At 36.3% G+C, this 26,999-nt stretch overlaps 1 protein-coding gene across 1 annotated transcript in view; it reads left to right on the top strand.

Moving 5' to 3' along the window:
• The window catches only part of Elp4 (elongator acetyltransferase complex subunit 4), a 214,517-nt gene that overhangs the window by 12,586 nt on the left and 174,932 nt on the right, over positions 1-26,999 (top strand). The window contains exon 3 of the mRNA XM_057780320.1: positions 15,002-15,123. Coding sequence (XP_057636303.1) covers positions 15,002-15,123 — 122 coding nt within the window. The remainder of the gene's footprint in view (positions 1-15,001; positions 15,124-26,999) is intronic.

Raw genomic sequence — 26,999 nt, forward strand, 5'->3', positions numbered from 1 at the left:
ATGCACTCTGTCCTCTGAGCTTTTTCTAGCCCCTGTTTTGAGTTTTATAAACCATTTTCTCATGAAGTAGATTATTTTTCATTTATCAAGGGAGTTTTATGTGTGACATTTACCTGTGCACAAGTGTGGCTTTTCAGAGCAGTTTATTTATAGTTTCAGATGTAGTGTAGCTATGGAAACTAGAGCTAGTGAGTGTTGCTACCAAAAACCAGAAAAACTCTGTGCCTTCAGAATATTGAAAATAGCTAAATATGAATGTATAAAAGGGAGGAATATGAGGAGTGAATCACCAAAGGTAAGCATTTCTTAGTACAAACTTGATTCCTTGTGACTTTATTGTTCAGAATTCCATGGCTGTTAAAATAACTGAGGAAATCAACAACAGGAAGAAAGCCTTATTTTGGCTCTCAGTTTCAATGATCTCAGTCCATAGTCAGCTAACAAACCAAGTAAAGTGGCAATGAGGGTGTTGAACCAAGAAGCTGGTTAGTCCAGTGTAGCCAGGAAAGAGGGAAAGGAGGAGTCACAGCATATCTTCACACAAAAAACCCCAGTGACCTTCCTCCAAAGAGGTTCCATGTCCTAAATTTCTACCATCTCCCGGTGATCCATTCAACTGTGGATCTCTCCATGGATTAATGTATTGAAGATGCCAGATTCCTCATTATTTAATCATCCCTGAAAGGCTTCATCTCTGAACAACACTTCATTGAGGACCAAGCCTATGATATGTGACATTTGAGGAAATGTTTCAAACCAAAACGGTAACCACACTGAAATAGGTTTTGAGATGTTTTGTATTGAAATTGCTACTGGTCTTCTGTTACTCAGTTAAATTTGCAACAACTTAAAAGTATTCAAAGGGGAATATTAAAAAATCATGGTCCATCATCTGTTTTCAGAGATGCTATCTATCAAGACAGGTTTTTATAGAAGTTGTCATTAATAAAAATACAAGTTATGTGACATTGGCAAATGCATCTTTTTAAACTATCCCATATTAGTCACATAATTTTAGTTGTGGAAGTAGCAAATGATATGTTGTTGGCCAGTTAGTGAGAAGTACAGATGTTTCTCTGTAGTAATGAGGTGAGCAAGCCTGCTTTTCATCCTGCCCTGTTCCCGCACGGATAGCTTAGCCCCAGATATAATAACAGGGAAACTGTATTCACTTAAACACTGCCTGGTCCATCAGTGTTTATTTAAAACATGATTGTCAGAATACAGACAATTCTCCCACACCATTTCCCCCTCTTTTTTTTTAACCAAAGGAAAATACCCATAGTCTATTTTTTTGGGAATGTGGGCATTTTTTGAGACAGGTTCTCTGTATATCTTTGTCCTGGAATAAGACTGTAGACCAGGCTGTCCTTGAACTCACAGAGATCCTGTCTCTGCCTCCCAGGCATTGGGATTAAAAGTGTGTCCTGCCACACCTTGAAGTCACAGAGGTCAATCTACCTCTGTCCTTTGAAGTCACAGAGGTCAATCTTACCTCTGCCTCCCAAGTGTTGGGATTAAAGGTGTGTACCACCACACCCAACTACTTTCTTTCTTTTTTAAGAACATTAACTTTTTTTTTCTTTTAAGACTGCATATATTTTTAACACACTGTAAACCATTTAGAGGTTTTTTTTTCCTTTGAATCTCTCTTTACTGTATATCTTTCTTTTTCTGACTACATGAGTCTTTATGGAGAGGATTAAAGCCGTGGCTTTGATGGCTAGATCCAGCCCATTCCTTAGCTTTCCAGCCTCATGGCAGAGGTACCAGCTGTAGCCGTTTTTATTGCCACAACTCTATGGTGTTTCAAGGTCCTTGCCAGCAAGCAAGCCGCAACACTCAAATGCTCTCTCTATAGCTGACCTCCTGCCTCAAAGAGTCAGAGTTTGCCCTGGCAGGACGGCCCAGAAAGCCGGCATTTTAAAATGGCGCAGCTTTTTTTCCTGCTATGGCTGAAAACTGAAAAGCATGCATTCAGCTTTTCATCAACACCGTTTAAGTGTTTTGTGGCAGGACCTCTTAAAAGAGCTACAAGGTTTTACAGCTAAAGCTGAGTCAGGAATCCTCTCTTAAATGAGAGCGCTTGCTTGCCTCTAGCAAGCAGAGCAGACCCGAGAAATTGCTGCTATGAAGAAAACATGCTTTACTCTATTCTTTCCCAAGCTTTCTGTGGATTCAGTTATCCACATCTGGGCACCATTCTGTAGTAATGAGGCGAGCAGGCCTTCTTTGCATCCCGCCCGGCTCCCGCATGGCTAGCTTATCCCTGGAAATAATAACAGGGAAACTGTATGCATTTAGACACTGCCTGGTCCATCAGTGTTTATTTAAAACATGGTTGTCAGAATACAGACAATTCTCCCGCACCACTTCTCTGTGTGATTATTTTAAGTTAAAAGAGTCTTAAGTTGAACCATAGTAAGATGAGGACTGCCTGTTGTAAGAATATTTTGTTTTGATTATCTATTACTGTACACCTGTGACGAACACAACTTACGACAACACATGTTTCTGTGGGTCAGAGGTCTAGTCACAGCTTAACTAGGGAATTGTTGGTCTGGGCTAGATTTTTATTTGAGTGTGTGACTGTGGACAAACAGCTCCCAGACTCACATCCCGTATGGAATGGTCACTTCCTTGCTAGCTGTCTGAACCACAGCATTTCACAAATAGCTTCCAGTTTCTTGAAAACCATCAAGAAAGAAAGACTGTCTCTCAGCAAGGTAAATGTTACAGCTTAGGAAACAAGTGCTAACCTAGCGCCTTTGCTCTGTTTCTTTTCCTAGTCATGGGTTCTGTTGCACTCACTGAACATTACAAAAGTGTCAATACCAGGAAACAGGAGTCATGGGACTCTCCTCAGGGCAGACCCATCGCACTTTTCACAATTTAAGTCAATATTTCTTATAAAAGTGAAACACTGAGTTTTGCAGGATTTTCTCTAATGAGACATTAGAATACTCTATCTGTCCTCTTCAGAGGGAGACCTCTCTGAATAAAGCTGACTGGATACGGTTGTGGTTTCTTACTTGTGTGTTATCTATGGTTGTTTGTGCTATAGGGGCAGGGTTGAGCAGCTGCAGCACTGACTATGCTGCAGTCCACATTCTCAAATATTTGCCTTCTGGCTTTTTTTTCTAAGATACTTTTTATATCCTTAGTTTATTTTATCACAGTACCATACAGTGTTGCTGAAGCACTGAAGTGGGGCAAGACAATCCGGTATGAATGTGCTCTTAGCCAGATCAACTGAAATCCGATCTGCAGTAACTATGGTCAGCACTCTTAGACAACAGAAGTCTTGGATTTAACTATTTATTAGCTTAAACTAGACATTGGTTGCACAGAACACAACTGCCCAATATATATATATATATATATATATATATATATATATGTATGTATGTATGTATGTATGTATGTATATGTGTGTGTGTATTATGTAAATGTATACATACATGTAAATATTTACATGTATGTAAATGTTGCACTTGTAAGAGGTATGGGAAAGACTTAAACTGTAAGTACAAATTGAAAGATGAAGGAAAAACTACACACTTCAAAGCAGCATTGGCAGTAAGAGGACATCAGCAGAGCACACAAACACGAAAGCAATCCACATGGAGTGCATACTCGGCACTGGTCAGCTTCAGGTTCACTCTAAGTTTCTGGCTTCCGTTTGTGGGACTCAAACTATAAAACCACACTCTTCACCAACCTGATGACTGCTGGGATTTCTGCTTCCTTGTTACCTCTGGCCATGGGTAAGAAGTTGCTCTTATCATCTCCATAGTATTTTCATCTTCACAATTTTTTTTCTCAATTTCTTACTATTTACTTTCCTTACAGATCTTTCCAGTTTGTCCTCTTTTATGTCTCTCTTATGAAAAACAAACTGATTCTTTAAAATTCTATCATAAACTAATTTCTCATTGAAGTTTTTAACATTTATTGGGTACTTTTCGTGTGTCAGGCATCGTGCTAAACCCTAAGCAGTTGTTTTATTTTTAGCTTCAAATAAATAAATAAATACATTTCACGTTAATAAGTTTAAAGTTTTAAGGGAAACAGTAACGTTTCTCTGACATCGTAAAAGTCCCTTCTGAGGTGACGCTTGTCTTTGGCTACTGTCCCATCCCACTGCTATGATATGTGGAATTTTTTGTTACGTCTATCATTTGTTAGAACTTCTCACCCTCTGCTGAAGTAGGAGGCCACTTGTTCGTTTTCTGTCCGCCCTGACTCCCGAAATAACCACACAGAAACTATATTATTTAAATCACTGCTTGGCCCATTAGCTCTAGCTTCTTAATTGCTAACTCTTACATCCTAATTTAACCCTTTCCCATTATTTTGTATTTTACCACTAGGCTCGTGGCCTACTAGCAAGGTTCCAGCATATCTGTCTCTGGTGGCAGCTCCATGGCTTCTCCATGACTCCACCTCCTTTCTTCTATCATTCAGTTTCGTTTATCACAGGCTTAAGACAGTGTCTTTATTAGCCAGTGGTATTCACAGCATACAGAGGGGAATCCCACATCACTGTGCAACCTTGGTAAGTTTTTAACACTAGCTCTAGTCACTCTTCATTCTCAGTGACCGTTTAAAATTTCATCCCTTAACATCTGTAATGACTACTCTTTCCCTTAATTTTCCGTGCAGTACTACACACGCAGGAGGAAGAAAACACTACTAGTGGTTCCATCAGGTGAGAGCTCATCTAACTTTCCACCATGAGTCCTTGAAAATTATCTCTGTTCAGAAATATAAATTTAATCTATCCCCTCTCTAGGTTCAAATTCATCCCAGTGAACTTGATACCAACATTTTCTCTCTGTTTCTGTCTCTTTTTCTAATACAAGATCTCCTCACTCTGGTTCAAGATGGCTGACAATTCATATTGTAGCTCATGTTAGCATTAAAAACCAGAAATACAATGCCTGCCTTCTGTCTTTAATGTGTAACTATATGTACTCTCCTGCAGCCTGGACCCCTGGAATCAGACTCAGGTTGTCAGACTTGGTGACAAGTACCTTTGCCTGCTGATCTGAGAAGAGTACTTAGCTCCCACAGTATATAAATCCCACAAACATTAAGTCTTGGTGGGTTTTACCTTTTAAGTATGTTTAACTCTTTGTACTCTTCATTTTTACTTCCATAATTTTGGCCATAATTGACAATTTTTGATTCAGTTGCTATAATAACTTCTTAAGGTTATATTAGTTTCCCTTCAGCCTCTTACCATACTCTTTCAAGAATTAGCTAATATGAAAACTTGAACATGATAGTCCTGGCTTAGGACTATCTGTTACTTATCAATACAAGATCCATGCTATTTAAAAATACTAAGGACTGGAAATATGGCTTAGTGGTAAAGGGCTTGTCTCTGAACCAGAAATTAAAAGGAAAAAAAAAGAACTGTATTTAGGTATTTATATCTGTGTATATGTAGATATATGCATATACATATACACATACAGCTACACATACACACATATATATGTATATATAGCCTTGCTGCATTATGTCACCCAGAGCTTTTAATTGCACCACAGCACCAGTCTCTTTTCTTTCTCTACCAGAAAAACTTTTGTAGCCATTACTTTCATTCTCCTTCTCCTTATACTAAGTGTTCAGCCCACATAATTCTATAGCTCTTTAAGATTTACTTGCTTTACTGTGTGCTTACTGTTGAAAATACCGGGTCATGATCATTTAACCTTTTTAGTTAAATGTAGGCCAATCATCTTTTGAAATAATGAATGAATGAATGAGTTGAAAACCTTGAAAAAACAACTTACAGTAGTCAGATGTAAGTAATGATTGAGAAAAATAAGTCATAATGGGGTGTTAGAAGAATAACAAAAGTTTCAGATTTATCTCATAACATAAGCTATAGTCTAACTTTAGAAGTCCTTAATCTATAAAAAAAAAAAAACAGCTAACACTTTAAAAGTCCAATGTCTCTTAACTGTGTGCTTCTATAAACTAAAGAACAAGTTATAGACTTCCACCTTATAGTGGCTCAGAGAAAGCATTTCCTGTCTTTAAATGAGAGAACTAAGACATTTAAATAGTCACACCAAAGCAAAGCAGGGAAAACTCCAAATTCTACAGCTCCATGTTCAGCATTTAGGGTACATAATATAATTGACTGATACCCAGAAACGCTTTGATAGTCCCAACCCTGCCACCTCAGAACATAGATTCTCCCTTTTGTTTAATCCAGCTTCACCCATATCCATAATTCTCCTTGAACAACATCCTATGGTCCTGACATCACTAACACTTCGGTCTCACTGCAACTGAAATTTTACCATCACAGCTTCACTCACTAGCCTTTTAAAAACTATATGAAAGGTAGATAGGTATCTGTCCCTGTCACTCAGTTTGTGACCTTAGCTGTTTTTCATGACCCCTCTGCCTTGCTTTTTTTATGCCTTCAAAACCAGTACTGTGTGAATGATGCTCACAGTGTTGCCATTTGTGCTGCTAGCTTGAGATGTAATGTTACCCCTGTGGACCACACCTACACCAGTTTCTATGGGTTTATCCTAAGGAAGCACTTTCCTGTTATCCTCCTGCAACACAAGAGGTTTCACATCTGTGAAATCTTTAACAGTTACAACTGCTTTTACAACCTTTGTCTGAAAACCATTCTGTCTTGGTATTTCTTCTGCCAAGCAATGAATCCATTACCTTCTAACTTAACACTATTCAAGTTCTCAGGACACAGGCAGAATGTAGGCAGATTGTGTTTTTCCGAATGATTGGTTGATTGACTGATTTTTATATGCACAAGTGTTTTGTGTGCATGTGTGTATGTGTATCAAACATGTGCATGCCTGGTACCCTCAGAAATCAGAAGAGGATGTTGAATCCCTTGGAACTGGAGTTACAGGCAAATGTGAGATAACATGTGGGTACTGGAAATCAAACCCAGGTGCTTTGCAAGAAGAGCAAATCCTCTTAGGTGCTAAGCCAACTCTCGCCCAAGTAGCCAGAGTTCTGAACAAAACATCACACAAATGGTCCCTGCCCTAGTTCCTAGTAGACTCATTGTTCTCTGAACCTTTTTGAGCCTGGCGTCACTATTCACATATTTCTCAGCGTTCTTAGCTTCCAGACTCCCAGAGGACAGACTAGTGCACTCTGTTCATGGCATTCATGTTTTTCTAGCCCAAGTTCCAAAGTCTTCCACATTTCCTTTCAAAAACAATTCCCAAAGTTTAAGAACCACATGATCAGGGTTAGTACAGCAATATCCCCATTCTCTGTACCACTTTCTGTCCTACTTTCATTTCCATTTTTTACAGAAAATATTTTTAAATATATGTATGTGTGGGGTTGCATGTAAGTACAGGTCCTGTGAAGACCAGAGGTATTAGATGTAAGTACAGATCCTATGAAGACCAGAGGTATTGGATGTTTCCCTAAAGCTGGAGTTCAAGAGTTGAAGACAGGTGTGATCTGCCAGATGTGAATTCTGGGAATTGAGCATGGGTCCTTTGTAAAAGCATTGTGTGTCTTTACTGCTGAGCCATCTATGCAGCCCTCACTGTATCTTAATATGATAAGATATCCTATCCACCAAACAGGAAAACCAGCTTAGAGTAAAGAGTTTGTCTTGGCTCTGATTCCAGGTTACAGAGAATCATAGCAGCAAAGACTTGAAGAAGTTGGCATCTCACATCCATATCCAGACCAGAAAAAAGTCATTCGTGCTCAGCTCGGGTTTTGTTGTCTCATATAGTCCAGGACCCCAAACTAGGGAATGGTGCTGCCCATGGTGAGCTGGTCTTCCTGCCTCAGTTACCATAACCATAAAAATCCCCCAAAGACATGTCCACAGGCCAGCTCAGTTTAACCAGACCCTTGATTGAGACACTCTTCCTGGGTGACTAGATGATGTCAAGGTGACAGGCAAAACCAACCATCACAACTGTCATAGACAAACAGGAATATTTAGATACCTAGCAAAGTAGACAAGCAGAAAATCATAAATAACCTTGAGAAAACTCCTAATTGGAATGATGGGACAGTTCACTGGAGATTTATATTGTGTGTGTGTCGGATGGAGGGGTGGGGGTTCCTGTTTTTCTCACCCACCAGGCTTTATTCTATCACATGGACATAAAGCCTACTAGCCATCCAGATATTTATGACAGTTCTCTTGTTCCTTGGGGCTCTTTTCCTTCAAGTTAAAATTCCACATTTCTCTTCACACACTTTTAGCCTCCTTCTCCATCTCAGGGACTTCCTTCTGAAGATCTTCAGTTTATGTAAGTCCATAGTAACGTTGTCAGTCATTGGCCTCGTGTCCTTTTGTACAATTGAACTGAAGAATTAAATGATTTGTTCAGGCCAAATGGCATTTGTATTTTTGGCAGTTTTACCTGTTTCCGTTTACTTGCCTAGTGTTCTGGGAATTCACTAAGTAGATTAATCAAATGCTATTGAAGAACTTCAAAGTTTACTTCACAAAATTGATCATTTTCAGCATGATGAATTTAGTGTTTTCACTCATCCCTAAGTAGGTGATGTTCTGCATATTTCCTGACTGATAGGACTGAAGAAAATATAAGGAATATATAGGATACATGTTTTTTATATGCATGTGTACACGTTTAAGACTGGTTTGGGGTGGGGCAAAAAATTGTTTTTTTTAATATTTATTTATTTATTTATTTATTATGTATACAATATTCTGTCTGTGTATGTCTGAAGGCCAGAAGAGGGCACCAGACCTCATTCCAGATGGTTGTCAGCCACCATGTGGTTGCCGGGAATTGAATTCAGGACCTTTGGAAGAGCAGGCAATGCTCTTAACCACTGAGCCATCTCTCCAGCCCCCCAAAAATTGTTTTTAGATAAATTGCAGTATGTGTGGCTGATTTACAAGGCAAGACAGATTTTGTTGTTGTTGTTTCTGCCTTCATTGATTACATAGATATTTAGTACAGACATACCACGCTCCTGGCACTTGGATGCTATAGGTTGCCCTCACTGTCAAAGATGCCTGTTGGCTCTCTGGAGATACTGCAGTTATGTGTCTTAGAAGCTAATACAGACTAGGGTGTTCAAGGGCACCTTGAAGAGCATTTTATGGGGATTGTTGTGGATCGGATGGATTTATGTAAACTGGGCAACAGTCTTGGATGAAGCAGCAGGGCCCTGTGCCCAGCAACTGTCTTGTGGGCCTGCAGCAGTGTCAGAAGCCGAGGGAAGTGTGCAAGCCAGACGTAAAAGGCTCTGTTTTACTGTGTGTTTTAACCTGCAGCCCCAGCTTTCAGCTATTTTTGTTTTTCTGATGAAATAGTTTGTTTCTTTACTGAAAAGTTGTTAAATAGCAGTCACATACTTTTTAAAGGCAAAAGGTGGCACATTTCACTACACCACTCAGCATGCACACTCTCATTTATATATGTATTAAGCTCTCTCTGCTCTTTGGTACGTGTAGAGCCTGTATGTAGTTTTTTTGGGCTTGTTACTGCTGCCTGTTGTGCAACCCCCCTGCCCCCCCCGAGAGGGGGTGAGAAGATGCAGAGGCAAGAAGACAGACTCTGAAAGATTCTAATGCAGAAGCTCTTTATTCTAAAAAGGTTGGGGGTAGGACGTGGGGTTAGGGAAATTAAGCTGTCTCAGGAACGTTTCTGGTTGGTCCTTTTGAAACTGGTGGTCACTGCTGGTATGTTGTGGTTGGCTAGGAGCGCATTATGTGCTTTTGGTCCACTGAAGGTTGTCTTGGCCTCATCTGTAGTCCAGGTTAAAGGGTCTATTTCTTTCTACCAGGAACAAAAAGAGAAACCGCTGGAAAGATTTAAGTAGAGTAATAAAATAGTCAGGTTTGTGTCGTCGTAGAACTCCTTATCTACTCTCTTCTTCCACAAAACAGTCAAATCTGGCCCAAAAATGTTAAATGTGAAAGTCCAGAAATAACCAATTTGTACATTTTAAATCACATACTGTTTTGAGTAGCATAATGAATTCTCCTCTTGCCCCACTACACTGTGCCTAGGACATGACTCAGTCCTTTATCCAGCATAGCCACACTGAATATGCTACTCACACATTAGTCACTTAATTGCCATCTCAGTTATCACTGTGACTGTCAGTCATAGTATCACAGTAGTTATATTCAGATAACCTTAATTTTACTTAATAATGGCCCCCAAAGAACGAATATGCTAAAATGGAGTTGTGAAGTGCTTCCTTTAAGAGAAGAGGTGAAGCAGTAATTCTAGGACAGGCAGAGCCCTGTCACATGACTTTTATAATAGTATAGGTTATAATTGTTCTGTTCTATTGTTACTTATTATATACTTTTAGTATGCCTGATTACGTTTTATGATAGGGATGTACATATGCACATGTGTGTGCATTTTCATATGCATGCATACCTGCACCTCCTACAGTCTAGGATATTATCTGGTCTCAGGCATCCTATATGGTGATGGTTTTGGAACTGATGTGTAGTTGAACTTTTCATTGAACCACCAGCTCACAAATACCAACATGAACACTTATTATGAAAGCTTGGCCTTAACTTAGGCTTCTTCCCAACTATCTCTTCTAGCCTAAATTAACCTGTTTCCATTAATCTATATTCTGCCACATGACTTTTATCTGTCTCTCATTCTGTATATCCACCTTGTTTCCCATCTTGCTGGCGTCTTCCTCTCATGACTAGATTCATCCTGAGTTCTTCTCTTTTCCTGGAAGTCTCACCTACTCTCTCCTTCCTAGCTATTGGCCATTCAACTGTTTATTAAACCAATCAGAAGGTACCTTTACAAAGACACATCTTCATAATGTATTCAAAAAGATTATCTCACAACACTGATGTTAAGAATTTGTATTAAAGAAGATTTGAGTCGCTGGAAAAATTAAAAAGCAGTTGTGGTTATCCAGGCAAGAATTGTTGAGTAGGGGTGAACACCAGCATGAAGAAAAGTAGTTAACTTCCAGAAATATTTGAAATTTATTTAAAATTTTCAGGGTGAGGAGTCTGGTGTATTGGTAAGAAAGAGAGAGAAAGAATAACAAAGATAATTCCTGACTTTCTGAAAACCAAGAGGGCCACATTTAGTGGAAGAATAGAATGAGTTGTTTATTCAATCTTGGACATGTTTGGGGCACCCTTATGCTTCTGTAATTAACAGCAACAAAAGTCTGAGAGCAGCAGGAAAAGTCCATGACAGTGAGATGGATAAATAAATATGACATGTAAATTTGCTGGGATGTGGTATAACCTTAAATTACAGAATGGTAAAGATTGTGAAGTAGAGTGATGAAAGGTGGAATATGAATTTCAGTAATTGTGTAAGGAAACATACACAGAAAAGGTACTGAAGAAGGAACATGAACATTTACCAATGATTGTGTGAGAGTAATGAGTGGTGAATGGAGCTTTTGAAGGTTAGCTTTTCCGCATTAAAATAGTAACCTTGAAAATGAGCATTTTTATCAAGTTTGTTTCTTAAATCATTGACTTATAATAATCTCAGTTTAAGTATTTACTTTTGTAATCTGATATAAGAATAATTATTTGGAGTTTTTTTTAATGTGATTTTTTACTTTGTTGTAAAGTTGAATGGGGCAAATTTTTAAAGTAAATATTGAGCATCTTGCCATTGGTGTAGCTGAATTAATCAAGACACCCATACTTGGCACTGCCAGCTTCTTCACCTGTCGCCTGTAAGCAGCTCAGACACCACAAGCATCTTCTTTTTCTTTACACACTGAGAGTCTCATAAAATGTTCCTTTAACCATGTAAAGCTTATTTTGTGACTTACAAATGTAAAGATTTTCACTTTGGATAGATAGTATTAAAGAACTAGCTATATCCTTTAATATATAAAGCTAATGCAGTTGCATCAGCTATACCTTGTTCTAAGATACTGTGCTGAGAAAGTTTATGAATAATTGAAGAAGTGATATTTTAGTTATACCTTAAGAAATTAACTCAACTTCAATTATAATTGTTTACAAGAACTTACATATATTTCAAGACAATTATTTTAATGACTTCTTCCAAATGTATATATTCACATAACCACAGCGATCAATATGTAAAACATTTCTATCACCCCAAAAAGTCCCCTGCTGTTCCAACAGTTCCCTGGCCCCAAACACCTAAGGTCTTTTTTCCCTCTGTCTTCTAGAGGAGTCTCCTTTGCTCTAGGATAGCATATAAAAGTAATCATATTCTATGTGCTCTTTTTGGATCTGGCTTTTTCACATCTTATATTATAATTTATCTGTGTTGTTGCTTTTGGATCAGCTTTAGTTGTTGTTTCATGGTATTCCAGTTATGAATATATTATCTATCATTCAGTTCACTAGTTAACAACCACTTGCAGTGTTTCCAAATTTTAGCCAAAACAGCTACTATAAGCATTTTTTATTGATTTATTTCTGAACATGCATTTTCATCTCTCATAAAATTGCTGGGCCCTATAATAAGTACTTGCCTAGCTTTATCAGATACTCCCAAACTATTTTCCAAAGTAATATATTACTTTGCCACTCACATTTAGGAACTTTTTATTTGTTACACATCCTTGCAGTCATTTCTATTTAAATTATAGCCATTCCCATGGGAAAGAATGGCTCCTCAAAATGTTTCAGTCGGCATCTTTTGATGCGTAATGTTGTGATTAAACATCTCTTAATGTGTTTATTGGCCATCCATATGCAGATAGTTTGTATTCTTGCTGAATTATAAGGAATTTTAGAACACTTGAGTTTACTGAGTACCATCCCTTTGTCAGGCATATATTTATTGCAGATATTTTCTCTGTCTGTAGTTTGTTTGGTTGTTTGCTTGAGTTTGTAATCCATTTTTGTTGTCATTCAGCTTTTTTGTTTAGTTTATTCTGTACTGAGGATCTCCCTTAGTAGTCCGAACTTTCCTCCAACTTGGAATTATTTCCTTTGCGTGGATTTGGATATGGATGTGGAGAAGTCTGAGGACAGTCTCCAGGAATTAATTCTTTCCTTCTACTACATGAATTCCGGGATTGAAATCAGGTCCTTGGGCTTGGTAGCAAGTACCCTTACCTGCTGAGCCATTTCGCCAGCCCTGTGTCAATGCTTTCTGTTAAGTTTATACGTGTATGTTCTAAGAAACTTTTGCTTACACCAATGTGTTTGGTTTAGTGACTATCGAGGGGTTTGGGCACAACTACCTCAATCTGAAAAGGATATGATATAATACTGACAAGACCTACTAAAAGTCAAGAGCATTCTTAGGTTAAAAGACCCCAAACCGTGAAATCCTTTACGTTCTATATGCAGTGTCTTTCTTAATGAAATTCTGCTGTAATTGCTGCCAGTTTGTGTCACTTAGCAGTGACTTCAGGTATCTGTTTTGTTAGTCCAGGGTTCACCTTTATAGCTGAAGGCAGTTTTGCATGCTGCCTTCTTGGTAACAGTGTTATAAGTTCAAACTTCATGAAAACACTGTTGTTTTCAGTAATAATGTTTAAGGATATTAGCAACAACTTTCCAATGTAGAAATTCAGTTAGTGTTTGTTGAATAAATTGACAATAACTATTATTGATGTACACTAGAAAGTTATTTATATTTCTTGTCCTTATTTATATTTTTTGTCACTTGGTACTCTTAGGAGTTAAAGTAAGAAAAACTGAATTGTAAGTGTGGCCATTTGTTGCAAGAATAGAGATTGGCTGAAGTTACATTCTTTTTGTAGTGAAATCATGAAAGTATTACACATTTTGGCTTCAAAAAATAATAAAACCCTCAAACCTTTATTTAATTGTTGAAAAATTCAGAAAGAACTCAGGATAAGGGAGTAATAAAAATGAAAGGATCCATTACTTGGATTTATACTAATTTATAAACTATCAAATTAGTCCTTTAAATTATTGTTAAATTCTGAGTTCAGAACAAGAATGTGGGCTTAGTGTTTATTGATTAAAATAAATTTTAATCATCAGGATATATACATTAAGTACTTAATTATTCTGACGTGAAAGAAATATGTGAGTCTACAGGATGTGTTTGGTAACTTTGGCTTTTTAAGAAGTATGGTGACTAGGCCAGCAATTTTTCTGAAGGTAAAGGTACCTACCTGGAAGCCCTGAGTTCAATCCCCAAGACCCCATGATGGGAAGAGAGACAGGGCTTCTCAAATTGTCTTCTGACCTCCACATGCATGCCATGGTACACATACATAAACGTACTAAAACACAAAATAGCTGAATAAAATATAATTTTTAAAAATCAGGGAAGTGCAATGCCTGAGAAAATAAAACTATCGAGGAAAGTTTCATTGATGTTCTAATCATAGAACTAAGGAATGACTTAGCAAGTAAAGGCAGTAAATGTGAAATCCTGGCAACCTGAGTACAGTTCCAGAACCCATGCAAAAGTGGATGGAAAGAACTGACCCACAAAGGTGTCTTCTGACCTACACACACTGCATGGCATGTTTGCCCCAGTCTTGACAACCTGAATCTAGTTCCTGAGGCCACCATGATGAAAGGAGAGAACCAACTTCTACAAGTTGTCCTCTGACCTCCAACTGTAGCCTGTACCATGTATACTTACTCACACAAAATAAATATTTTAAATTTTAAAATCTGATTGAAAGAGAGCAAGGAGAGGTATATGGGGGAGGGGAATAATATAATTGTATTATAATCTAAAACAATAAAAAATAATTTTTAATAATTTAAATTTGAACTCTTATAAACATATATAACCTTCTAAATTTTCTTTTGGTTTTCAGAGTGGTATAGTAGTTGGAGAATGATCTTTGGAAGAAGAAACTGTATTACAAAATCTGTGTTTTGATTCTCTTAGTTTCTCTGTGCATTAAGAAAACATAATCTATTCCCTCATATCATGTTTGGTTTTTTTATTTATTTTTTACTAGAAATATAGTAAAGACACTTGTTTTAAAGAGGAAAAATGTATAAAAATATGTCTAATTACACTGAAATTCTAATATTTATTTTTATTTTTTGCAGAAGAAGATAAATATAATATTTATTCGCCTTTGCTCTTCAAGTATTTCCTGGCAGAAGGAATCGTCAATGGGCATACTGTGTTGGTTGCATCTGCCAGAGAAAAGCCTGCCGACATTTTACAGGTATAGAATATAGTAATTCAACATACATTTTGCATGCTTAATGAAAAGAAATTATATACAAGCAAGACATGTGCTTAAAATTATGTTTAAATACATTAATGGGAACCTTTGTTTTTCTGAGTCATATTTTCACTCTAGATTATGACTGGCTTCAAACTAACAGCAGCCCTGTGTCAGACTCTGGTATGATGGATGGAATTGAGGCCTGAATCACCATGCCTGACTCTTTTTCTGTTGTTTTGGTTTGGTTTTGGTCCTACTATGTAACCAAAGTTAGCTTTGAGCTTAGAATTTGCTCTCTCATCTTCTTGAGTGCAGGGATTGTAGGCACTCATTACCATCAGGATATATGTGGGGGGTGTTGTTTCTATTTTATCTAAATAAAAAGCATCATTTTTAAGCAGAATTCTGTTTTAAATTAATGTTATTAAAGAATTTTCTTTTAATCAGAAGTAAAAAAAATGTTAATGAACTATTTAAAACTGAACACAAATTACTGGACCCGACATTAATCGTGTTTAATAACAAAACAACAACAATAAAGACTCAGTTTCTATTGCTCATTGAAAACGGAGGGAAACATACTCTAGTCTTTTACTTCTAAGTGGCTTTCTCAATTGGACAAAAATCATCTTTTTTTTATCCTGCTACTATGCTCAGGCAGCTTTTCCAGAGGCAAGCCTTGCTTTCTTCCTGCTACAGTATGAAGTAACTTGTAAGAATTCTGCAAAACAATGTCACCATAATGATTTTCACTTTTTAAATAAAAGTATAAGAAATAAGTACAATGTGGTAAAGCAAATAAATAAAAATGACATTTTTGTATTTTGATGTTTTTACTACTTTATGTTGTTTATTTCTTTGCTTTTTGGTTTATGGAGACAGCATCTTTCTATTATATAGCACTGGCTGTCCTGGAACTTGCAGGCTTCAAACCTGATATTGAGCTTAAAGAGATCCACTTGCCACTATTTCCCGAGTGCTGGGATTAAAGGTGTGCACTGCCATGCATGACCCTGCTTTATGATTTTATTTAACATATGCAAAAGTAAGCTGGTCCAAGTCATTAAAATACTTGGCATTTTTACTGCAAAGATAAAGCCAAAATTATATTCTAAACCTACATAAAGAAATTTATATATTCATACAGCATTGTTATATGTAGTTGGTAATGTTCATTGTATCACTGTAATAAGAGAACTGTAAAAAAGTTAGCTAAAAAATATCTTCAAGTATCTGGAAGTGTGTCAATAAAAGGGCAAAGACAGAAATCAGAGGGTTATAGAAATTACAAATACTTGTCATTTGATAGCCTTTTCTTTTGAGAATACCAGCAGTGACTTTCTAAGTAATAAGCAATAATGATAAAATACATGATCTGTGTGTTATATCTTTTCATATGGCAAGAATGTTTTTTAGAGAATAATTCTGACTTGTAGAATATTTAATTTTTTTTTTTTCTGGAACTGATCCCCAGTTTAAGCCATTATTTGAATAGAGTTCATGATCTGAATGAATTTCCTTTTAGCACATAGTCATGGAAATTTCAGATGCATGACATTTGTATCAATTAGTTTTCAATATCTATGACACATTTCTTGGGATGATCTACCTTAAAAACATGAAAGTTGCTGCAGAGATGGTTCAGTGGTTATGAGCACTTAGTGCTCCTGGAGAAGTCACAGATTTGGTTAGCAGCCCCCACATCCGAAGGCTCACATTCCGGGATGTCTGATATCCTCTTCTAGCTTCCTTGGGCACCTGCATATAATTGATATACATAAATTCATGCAGACAGGTACACATATATGCATGTAAATAAAGTACATTTTTTTAAGTGGAAGGGTTATTTATTTATTTATTTTTTGTGGTTTTTGAGTTTGTCTTGTGGTTTTAGAGACAGAAGTCCTTGATCCCTTGGCCTCATTGCTTTGGCCTCATGACAGAGCACCATGGGGAGATAAATGATCTGTGCTCCTCTCATGGTCTCTGGGAGCAAAGAGTGAAAGGGAACAGAGGCAGAATCCCAGGATCTCTTTGAAGGCCATCTCACTGCTTACCTGAGCAGCTAACTTTTTCCAAGAGGCTCTCATCCCCTAAAAGTTTCATAGCGCCTGATACTACAATAATAGCACGGTAACCAAGCCTTAAAAACATAGGAGCAAACTCCAGACCCAAACTATATCGTTATTTAGAAGAAAGTGAGAGAATAAAATATTAATTTCTAACATTAGGCAGTGACAGCAGTAAACTTCTCCACTCAAGCATAAAGGTATTATAACACTAAACTTAAAACTTGATTCTTTTATAGAGGTCAGACTTTATAATTTTCCAATGTATTTGTTTATTCAATATATTCCCTATGAAAGCAGAGCTTTCCTCTATTTTATTTACAGTTATAATTTTGCTACGTATTATAGTAGGATAAATAAGTGCATTTTAATATATATGAATAAGGAAATAAAATTATATCTTTGTGATGTTCAATTTTAGACCTTACTGGGCTGCATAATACCCAGATACTTGGTCAGAGATTATTCTGGGTAGACCATGAAAATATTTTTGGATGAGAGCTACATTGAGTTTTTGTTTCTTTCTTTGGTTTGGTTTGGGATTTTTTTTGTTTTGTTTTTTTTGGGACAGGCTTTCTCTCTGTAGCCCTGGTTGTCCTAGAACTCACTCTGTAAACCAGGCTAGCCTTGAACTCACAGAGATTCACCCGCCTCTGCTTCCTGAATGCTAGAATTAAAGCATACACCTCCACTCCTCTGCTTCATTGAATTCTTTTATGCTGGGTAAATATGATTTTTTTTTGTCTAGTATGGTGGAACTTTATCCAGTCTGTTGAATACCTGAACAGAATAAAATGGTTGATTATCTTGAGCATAAGAGTTATTGATGTGACTTAACTTGAACTCAGGCATTGTCTGTTTCCTGCTTTCTGACTTAACTGAAGCATCAATTGTCCCAGGATGCCAACCTGTCAGCATTCAGATTGGCATTACCCCCTGTTGTGTTGACCTTGGGCTTGCTTACTTAACTCTTCAGACCTTGAGAACTCACTCTGCAGGGCTTTGGGATTTGTCTGATTCCACACTACTTTGAGCCAGGCTCTTGCAATAATCTCTTAAAATATTTATACACACATACATTTGAAACTATAATTTTACTATCTTAAAGAATTCTTTGCTTTTGACAAGCTTAAATAGTTCTTCCTTTTTATTTCCATTTTTAACATATATATTTTTATTTTGTGCATGAGTGTTTGCCTACATGTATGTCTGCACCATGTGAGGACCTGGTGTCCACAGATCTCAGAAGAGGGTGTCATATCCCTAGAACTGGAGTTACAGAAGGCTGTGAACCTCCATGTACGTGTTGGGAACCAAACATAAGTCCTCTTCCAAAGATGCAAGTGCCCTTAAACACTGAGCCACCTCTCCAGTCCTCTTCCTTTGTTTTAAAGTTGCCATTTTTCTTGATTTTTGTCTCTTACCCCAAGATTTACTGAATTGTAATTGGGAAGAGAAAATTGTATATATTCACTGTTTATAACGTGAGGGGTGTATGTGTGTGTTTGTGTGTGTATTCACAGTGAAATGATTCCCACATCTATGACCTGCCACAACTGCCATTGTTAGTGTAGTGAGAACACTTTAGACCAATTTTTAGCTGTAATTTCTATGTTCCCAGAATTTACTCACAGCCAAAGTTTTGTATGTTTTAAGCAGAATCTTCCTATTTCTCTCACTATCTAGCGCCAGGTAATCGCTGTGTTACGCTCTGCCACAGTGGGTGTTTTGAAGCTAGGAGTGTTCTAATGATACATTCTTTTCCAAGCAGAGCTTTTATCTAACATGTTATAATGTTGCCACAAAGTCTAATGCTTTTAAGCAATAGTTATACTTTTGTATCAGGAAGATTTGGTACTTCATTTTGAAATTATTTTCTTCCTAAGTAGTTTTTATTTTATATAAAAAGTTTTATTTAAACATCAATTCTGTTTTCCATAATTGAATATTTATCAAGAATATATTTAATAGACCATAAAATTGAATGTATGGGACTTAGAGGAGAAACCATCACTTAAAAGAAAAAAAGAACACAAATGACTTTTTGTAATGAACTCAAATAAAAACATTGTGGTAGCCACTCAAACACTTCCCGGTCTTAAACCCTGTACGTTCAGTTTGATTTCTGTGCAGTTCGAATGGCCATTCTAAAGCCATGGAACTTTGCTAAGGGTTGGACACTTCAGTTTCAGTTATATTTTTATACATTTACCTACCATAGAAGAGAAAGACTATGCTGTAGATAAACCTAGAAGAAAATTAGTCTGAAGTACCTTTTATGACTCGTGTCCATTTACCTACCTCTTTTAATAGTAAATTTATTTTTTAAAGGGTCAGATGGCTCAGTACGGATAAGTGCTTGCTTAAGCATTGTGACCTGAGTCTAAACCTGGTATCGATATAAAGACAGAAGGAGAAAACCTACTCCACAAAGTCCTCCTCTGACTGTCATATACATTCTATGGCATGCATTCTACACACACACACACAATGAGAAGAAATAAATTAAAACTTATTTCCACTTATTGAAATAGCATTATTTGCTTTTAACTATAATCATGTATTTATATTACTATTCAAAAATTGTTTTAAGTCATATGCATGTTTAACTTTGTGCTACGTAAATACTATTATTTAGTGAGCCATTTAAAACTTAATTTGTGTGCTTATATTTTATGCAACTCTATAATACTTATTTTAATATAAACTCCTGCACATAATTATATTTCCTAAATTTTCAGTCGTCTAATTTTATATTTATGTTTGCTTTGGAAATTTGATTTTAAACAAATAGCATTCTCCTTTCCTATGAAAAATGCAAGTGTTGTTTTAATATATGAATATTTAATATGATCCATTTAGTATTTTTACATGTTTAAAATATAATGGATTATAAAAGTGTGAGTGCCAGACATTTAAATTATTCATATACTTAATAATGCAAATACAGAAATATTTTAGCATCTCTCTGAGAAAAGTAAACAAAATATTTTGTACTATAAATTGATATGTTAAATACTGATACAAATAGGTAGTTTTTTCTAAGTAATATTTTCTTAGAATTTCAGTATGCCCAATACAATTATCATTATACTTAAAATTTCATTTTTATCAAAGGTTCAGTAATGAATGATAAAAATCAAGGTATTAGCAATGTTTAGAAATATGGAACAAGAAAAATAATGTGGTGATTGCTCAGTTTTAATTTTTCAAAAATATAACCAAGGCTAGTATTTCTGGTCGAATAAGAGGGGAAAGAGAATGTTATAGACCATAATTATCTTAAAAGAGATAAAAAGCCTCGTAAACTGCCTAAGATATATTATGTAACTCCCCAGCAATTTACCCATCATTCTTTGAGAACATATTCATGCCTGTGTAGTCAGAGCTCCCTCAGGAAACTGGCATCAAACGCAGCTTTGAGAAATTATACCCCTCAGAAAGTCCTATAGAACAGTATATGTGGGGTTGTTAAATCTTTAAAAAATACACTCTGTAAATATTATGCTTAACTTTTTATCTAAAAGAATTTTCTTGATAATCTCAAGTGCAATAGATGAGTACTGCCAAAGAAAGTTTACTTTCTATGGAATATTTTATAAAAGACTAAAAATTCCATTTTTATATAGAGATTTAAATATTTGGCAATAGGTTTCTTCGTGCAATAAAAATAACGTGTGAAAACAAACCACTTTGAAAGTTGAAGATGCTAATATTTATATTACATTCCTTTTATAAATTTGATGTCATTTCTTGATATATCTGAGGAATTCAAGAAAATTTTCAGAAGTAAATGCTGTTACATTTTGCATTAAGGGTAAAACATTGCATATTTGCTAGTGCTGGCATGCCAGATAAGTAATTTTCTTGTAGAATAAAGTATCTAATATCTGGAGAAGGAATGAAACCTTTAATTTGTTGCATTAAATTTCTGACTTGTTTTTTATGTGCAATATTCCCTATCCTCAACATCAGCGAGGATACTTCTTCAGGCAAGTTTTATGTTTTTAAATACGTTATCAGGACAGATAGGCAGCTACTAGCAGGACAAATATATGACTACTGTCGGGAGCATCCTAATTTGATGTTTTGTAAAGGCTTTAGCATCACTTATATTTAACATCATATCAGCATTAAATTCATGGTTAAGATTTCAAATTAAGGTCAAGTTTTTCATATTCAATTTATTCTTTCAAAATTTAAAAGGAATAGCTTTACTATGACTTATCACAGAATAAGTAATAATTTTTTAAAAATAAGCCACATTGGATAAATTAACATAGCAGCAGAATATTTAATGATGAAAGAGTACAATATTAAAATCTTTATAATTCTTTAAGTAAACTTCACTATCTTAATAAATTTAAAATATCATATATATTAGAATTGCTATTTGAACTCTGAGCTCATTTATTTAAGTCTGACTCATTTTATCATAAATCTACTTTATTTGATTTCTTTGGTTTAAATTGAATTGAAAGACATTAGTTATTTCAGAATTAGAGTAATATTTTTGCCAAACAATATCACGTTTGAATTATTGCAGTTTTTTTCCTTCTGGTATCTTGGTGTTTAGATTTTAAAAGCTGCTGCTCACCATCTATTTCATGCCTCCGAAGACAGTTGGAGCATGCGACAGACACTATAGAGGGTCTGTGCTCTGTTCCATTACACTGCAGCACCTAGTGGAAAGAATACAAAATACCTCAGATCCAAGCGTCATTATTCTGCCAGAAAAAGACCAAAAGAAGTTTAAGGGAAAAAAAGAGCCAAGTATACCCTTCAACATGTTTATCTTACTTATCTGCAATTTTTGTTACAGTGATTCAGAATAGAATGAAAGCAAAATATTATATTACAAATACTTAAAATTTATATGGGGCCTTTGCGTCATTTCACTTTTAAAGTCAGTGTCCGATACCTTATTAATACTATTTTCCCATGCATTTTTAATCTTCTAAATTATACTATTTATTATATTTGCTTAAAACTATTATACCTATATATTTTGTCCATATCAGTTTTACAGATAGTAGATATTGCTTTGCAGGCAGAGCTTAAAATCACAATGTTTCCTCCACGTCTAGGTCAACATTTTATTTTTTCTGAAATCATCGACCATCTATGCTTTTTAGTGCTTAATACTCTGATGTGCCTGTTGAGCTATAACTGTGTCATTTGACCCCCAGGGTGACTGTACCGCAGCCCCTGGCTACGGGGAGAGCTTAGTTAGAATTCCAGGCCCTCCCCTGGCAGCCACACTTGGAGCTTCTATAGCACACTGAAGACTAAGAGAATGACGTGTAGGAGTGCAGTGCTGCTGCCAGTGACCTACATTCGTAGCCAGCTTTTGACGATGGCATGGACTGGCTTTCCAGTAAGGGAGGGGAAGATGAAAGCAGAGCTGTGAAAGAAATGGAGCCTGCACTGCTGGGAAACTGCTGCTGTGGCCGGAACGTGGGTCTGGCTCAGACGTTTTCACCTGCACACAGAATTTTGACAGCAGCAGAGTTAATTGCCTGTGATGTTTATCATCCTGAGGGTGAAATTTATTTAAAATCTGAGTGTAGATTTTTATTTCTCTTATTTCTTAGCCAGCTGGGAGATCTTCTGCAAGTCACTTAGACTTTTAAGACAGGAAGATCATGGTATTCTAGAGGCCTAAAATGAATATGAACAATCTGAGGGATTGCTTTCTAAAACCTAAAGCATTTATTCCAGCCCTAAATTTGCATCGAAATTTTTTATTTTAATTTTGAGGCAAGAACTCATATCTCAGGCTTTCCTCCAGCTTGTTATGTCCCTAAGAATGATTTTTACCTTTTATCTTCCTGCTCCACCTCAGAGCACTGGGATTACAGGTATATACCTCCACACCTAGTTTTATTATACTGGAGGTAGAACCCAGGGCTTCATACCTGCTAAACAAGCACCCCACCAAGTGAGCTACATTCCTAGACTATTAATAATTTATTTTGAACCCATTAAGAAGAATGGTTGTGACAACTTAGATGCTGTTATGTGGACACAAAAACTAGCTAAGTTATTGGAACATTTACATAACCCTTTATCATGCTTGGAAAGAAGCCATGCATTGGCCAAATTAGGAATATTTAATATGATTCTTTTTTTCAGAAGAAATATTTATTCAATTCTCACTTTCAGAACACTTAGTAATGATATTCTGAAAACTAGAACCATTTAAAGTAAAATATAATACTCATTGTCCCACTTACCTGAAACCAAAAGTGACACCATGAAAGGAGGGAAAAGCACACCACCTAGGGTCATAGATTGAATACAATGGCTGTGAAGATTTGTGTTATACAAAGACTTTATGGTGAACACGCTCAAAGAAGAGAGGATAGTTTCTTCAGACAGGTTGAAGTATTTCAGTGGCCAGGCTTCTCAAAAATTTAAGTTCTGTTCTTTTAAGCTTACAACTGCAGAAAGTATCCTTATTTTTCACATCCATCTTTCAAATTCTGATATATCGATGAAATTTGGGACCTTTATAGTGTGATATTTCATTCATAATGTGTCTAATCATCTCTGCTAGATTTAAAATAGACTGAAAGTTGTGATTTCTTTCTTTACAGTCGAATAAACTTCCTCTTTGCTTTTGAACCACATTTTTTTATTTATTCATCTATTGCTAGGCAGCTAGGCTGGCTCCATATCTTGCCTATTGTAAAGAGTACAACAGTAAACATGGATGTGCAACTATCTGTGCTGTATGCCTAGAAGTGGTATGGCTGGTCCCAGTGTTACTATCGCTGTGATGTATTACCTTGACCAAAACAAGCTGGGAAGGAAAACGTTTATTTCACTTACATTTGCCCATCTTCATTCATCAACAAAGGAAGTGAGAACAAGGACTAACAGGGCAGGAAACTGGAGGAAGGAACTGATTCACAAGCAGTGGCGGTGTGCTGCTTACTGTCTTACACCCTATGGTAGTTTGAATGGAATTGACCCCCAAAAGCTCATAGGGATAGCATTATTAAGTGTAAATTTTTGGATTATGTGTGGCCTTGGAGGAAGTGTGTCACTGTGAGGGTGAACCTTGAAGTTTGCTCAAGCTTCACTCAGTGTGATACCTAGACCACTTTCTGTTTGCAATCACTTTTCTTTGTGTCCTGCTGAACTAGTTTGACATAAACTGTCAACAATGGAAGCAAGGGCAGTTACTTGCCCAAGGCTAGCTCTTGCCGTAAGGAAAGCAAACCCATATGGAGTTTCTTTGATGCCCATCATTTTCTCTGAAGTAGATTGGTGCTGCCAGGAGCGGACATGTCTCATTGTCAAGAAAAGCCTTATGTTATTAAAACATTCTGTAGGTCTTTGAAGTATTTAAAGATTACCTATCTACCTAAAATATATGTTTGTATGACCTTGAAAACATTCCTAACATGACTGTATGTGTGATAGTTACAGATGACTATTAGCATGTTTTTCGTTATTATTTTAAATAGTTTTTAAAACTAAAATGTATATAACCTTTCTTAATTAGCTGCATGGGTACAATATCTTAAACAAAGAAATATTTATACAATATAACAAAAATAACTGTAAATTTCTATCAATATACAAAAATTCATGCCAATGTAAAATATTTAAGATTAGTTATTTTTTTAAGATAGACTCAACAATTTCACCCCCTCCCCCCATATCTCATCATTTTTATACTATGTCCTCTTTGTGTCCTTTAGAAAGAGATTCTTGATTCTAACTCCTTTGTTTTGCTTTTTCCTGACCAGGACCAATAACAATTTGTAACTAACCCCTCTAAATGATGGCAAACATCTATAGCCCTTTCAATGGCCAAAAGTCATCCATCCTACCTCTTAGAAATGTGGACATCATGTCTTTTAGACTGATTCCTGTTGTTTGGGGATGCTGGAATCTCAGGAGACCTTGGAAAAATTGTGATAATGGTCAAGTTGTTGTCCAGTCTCTATACAATGGGAAAGTATAAGACTTATCTGAAGTTCTGGCTGGTGTAATCTGTGAGGCTTAACCATCTCAGCCTGTAGCATTGAAGCTGTTCTGGATGCAGAACTCTCAGGAAACTGAACAGAGGCACTCTGAGATGTTGGATCACCTGGGCCACCTGTTTTTATTGATATCCCCTTGATCTGTAAACACATAAACTTTCAAAGATAACATACATACCTACATTAAAACAAATGTGTAATGTTTGGCATGCACAAGTCAGTTAAAGATGATTTACTTTTGATTTGTATTTCAGCAGGCAAAAGACATCTGTCAGCTTTTTAAGTCCATGTGAACTGTATAATCAAATCATAACTTAAATCTCTATGCATGCCATATAAAAGGGTGACACATAATAATAAATCATGAGGACTTTGTAGCCAACAAGATTTATCACGTCTCATCTCCTCTCCCAGCTGTTCACATGTCAAGGGATAAGTTTCATGCCACCTGTACTGTAAACTTTTCTGACTTCCTCCCCCATTTCTGTAGTCAAAATACTCAGGTGTTCCCCAGACAAATCTGATCTCTATAAATCTGGAAGGAATCCCCACCCATTTTTTCCTGTGGAAACAAAAGCATAACCTCTCCCCCAATGCAACACCATTGTTCAACTTCCATTTTGAAATTAAGACATTTTTAAAATATATACATTGGTTTAATTTAGTAGTTTCCATAATCCAATGTCTCTCATAGGCCTTGTTCTTGTACATTAACATTTTAAAAATTCAAAGTTAATATAGGATCCAGACTCCCTGTGTATTTCCATCTTTGCATGGATGGTTTTTTTTAAATACTCTCTTTTTAAAGGCTTTACTTCATTATTTTTAAACTTTTTTTTTCTGTTAAACACACTGTAACCTGTTTAAGAGGTTTTGTTTTGTTTTATTTCCATCTGTACCTGCTTTGCTGCAAATCTGTAATCTTTTGTCTACATGAACAAAACCTTAAACCTACCGCTCAGCTTATGTCATGGCACAGTGGTAGCTCAAGTATACAGACAGCTGCTGAAAGACATGTCTGTGTACCACACTGACATGAGAGACACGAGACAAGGAAACTACTTTGGCTTTATTTTTGTGTGTTTAGAAACTATTTTCAAGCTTTCTCAGATCTTATGTGGATATACATGGCCAGACATTGGATGCCATTTGTAACTAGCCTTTGTTTCACCAGCTAGCTCCCAAATTATCACACAAAGACTTATTATTAATTATGAAACCTTTACCAATAGTTTAGGCTTATTTCTAACTAGCTCTTATAATTTAAATTAACCCATATTTTTATTATACTACATTCAACCTGTGACTTTTACTTCTATCCCATTTTTTTAAAGATTTATTTATTGATTATGTATACAGCGTTCTGCCTGCATGTACCTGCACACCAGAAGAGGGCACCAGATGGTTGTGAGCCACCATGTGGTTGCTGGGAATTGAACTCTTGAAGAGCAGCCAGTGCTCTTAACCTCTGAGCCATCTTTCCAGCCCTTCTATCCCATTTTGTGTGACCTACTTGTTCTGCGTCTGGCTGGCTTCTCCAGCATCTCTGTCCTTCTTCCCAGTGTCCTCTCTGCCCCCCAAATCCTGTCTAACTATTAGCCATTCAGCTTTTTTATTAAACTATCAGTGTAAAATCAATTATTCCACAACAGGAAGATTTTATTCATTTTACCCTATCTTTTTTACAAAACTTATGAAGTCTACTTCTTTTCGCTCATTTCTGACATTTGATACTGCCAGGAGACCTGTAAGCAGAACAGTAAGGAAAATAATAATAATGATGATGCCTTTTCTTTCAGGAAAGGAG

Source organism: Chionomys nivalis, chromosome 9, assembly GCF_950005125.1.
Source record: "Chionomys nivalis chromosome 9, mChiNiv1.1, whole genome shotgun sequence".
Classification (NCBI taxonomy): domain Eukaryota; kingdom Metazoa; phylum Chordata; class Mammalia; order Rodentia; family Cricetidae; genus Chionomys; species Chionomys nivalis.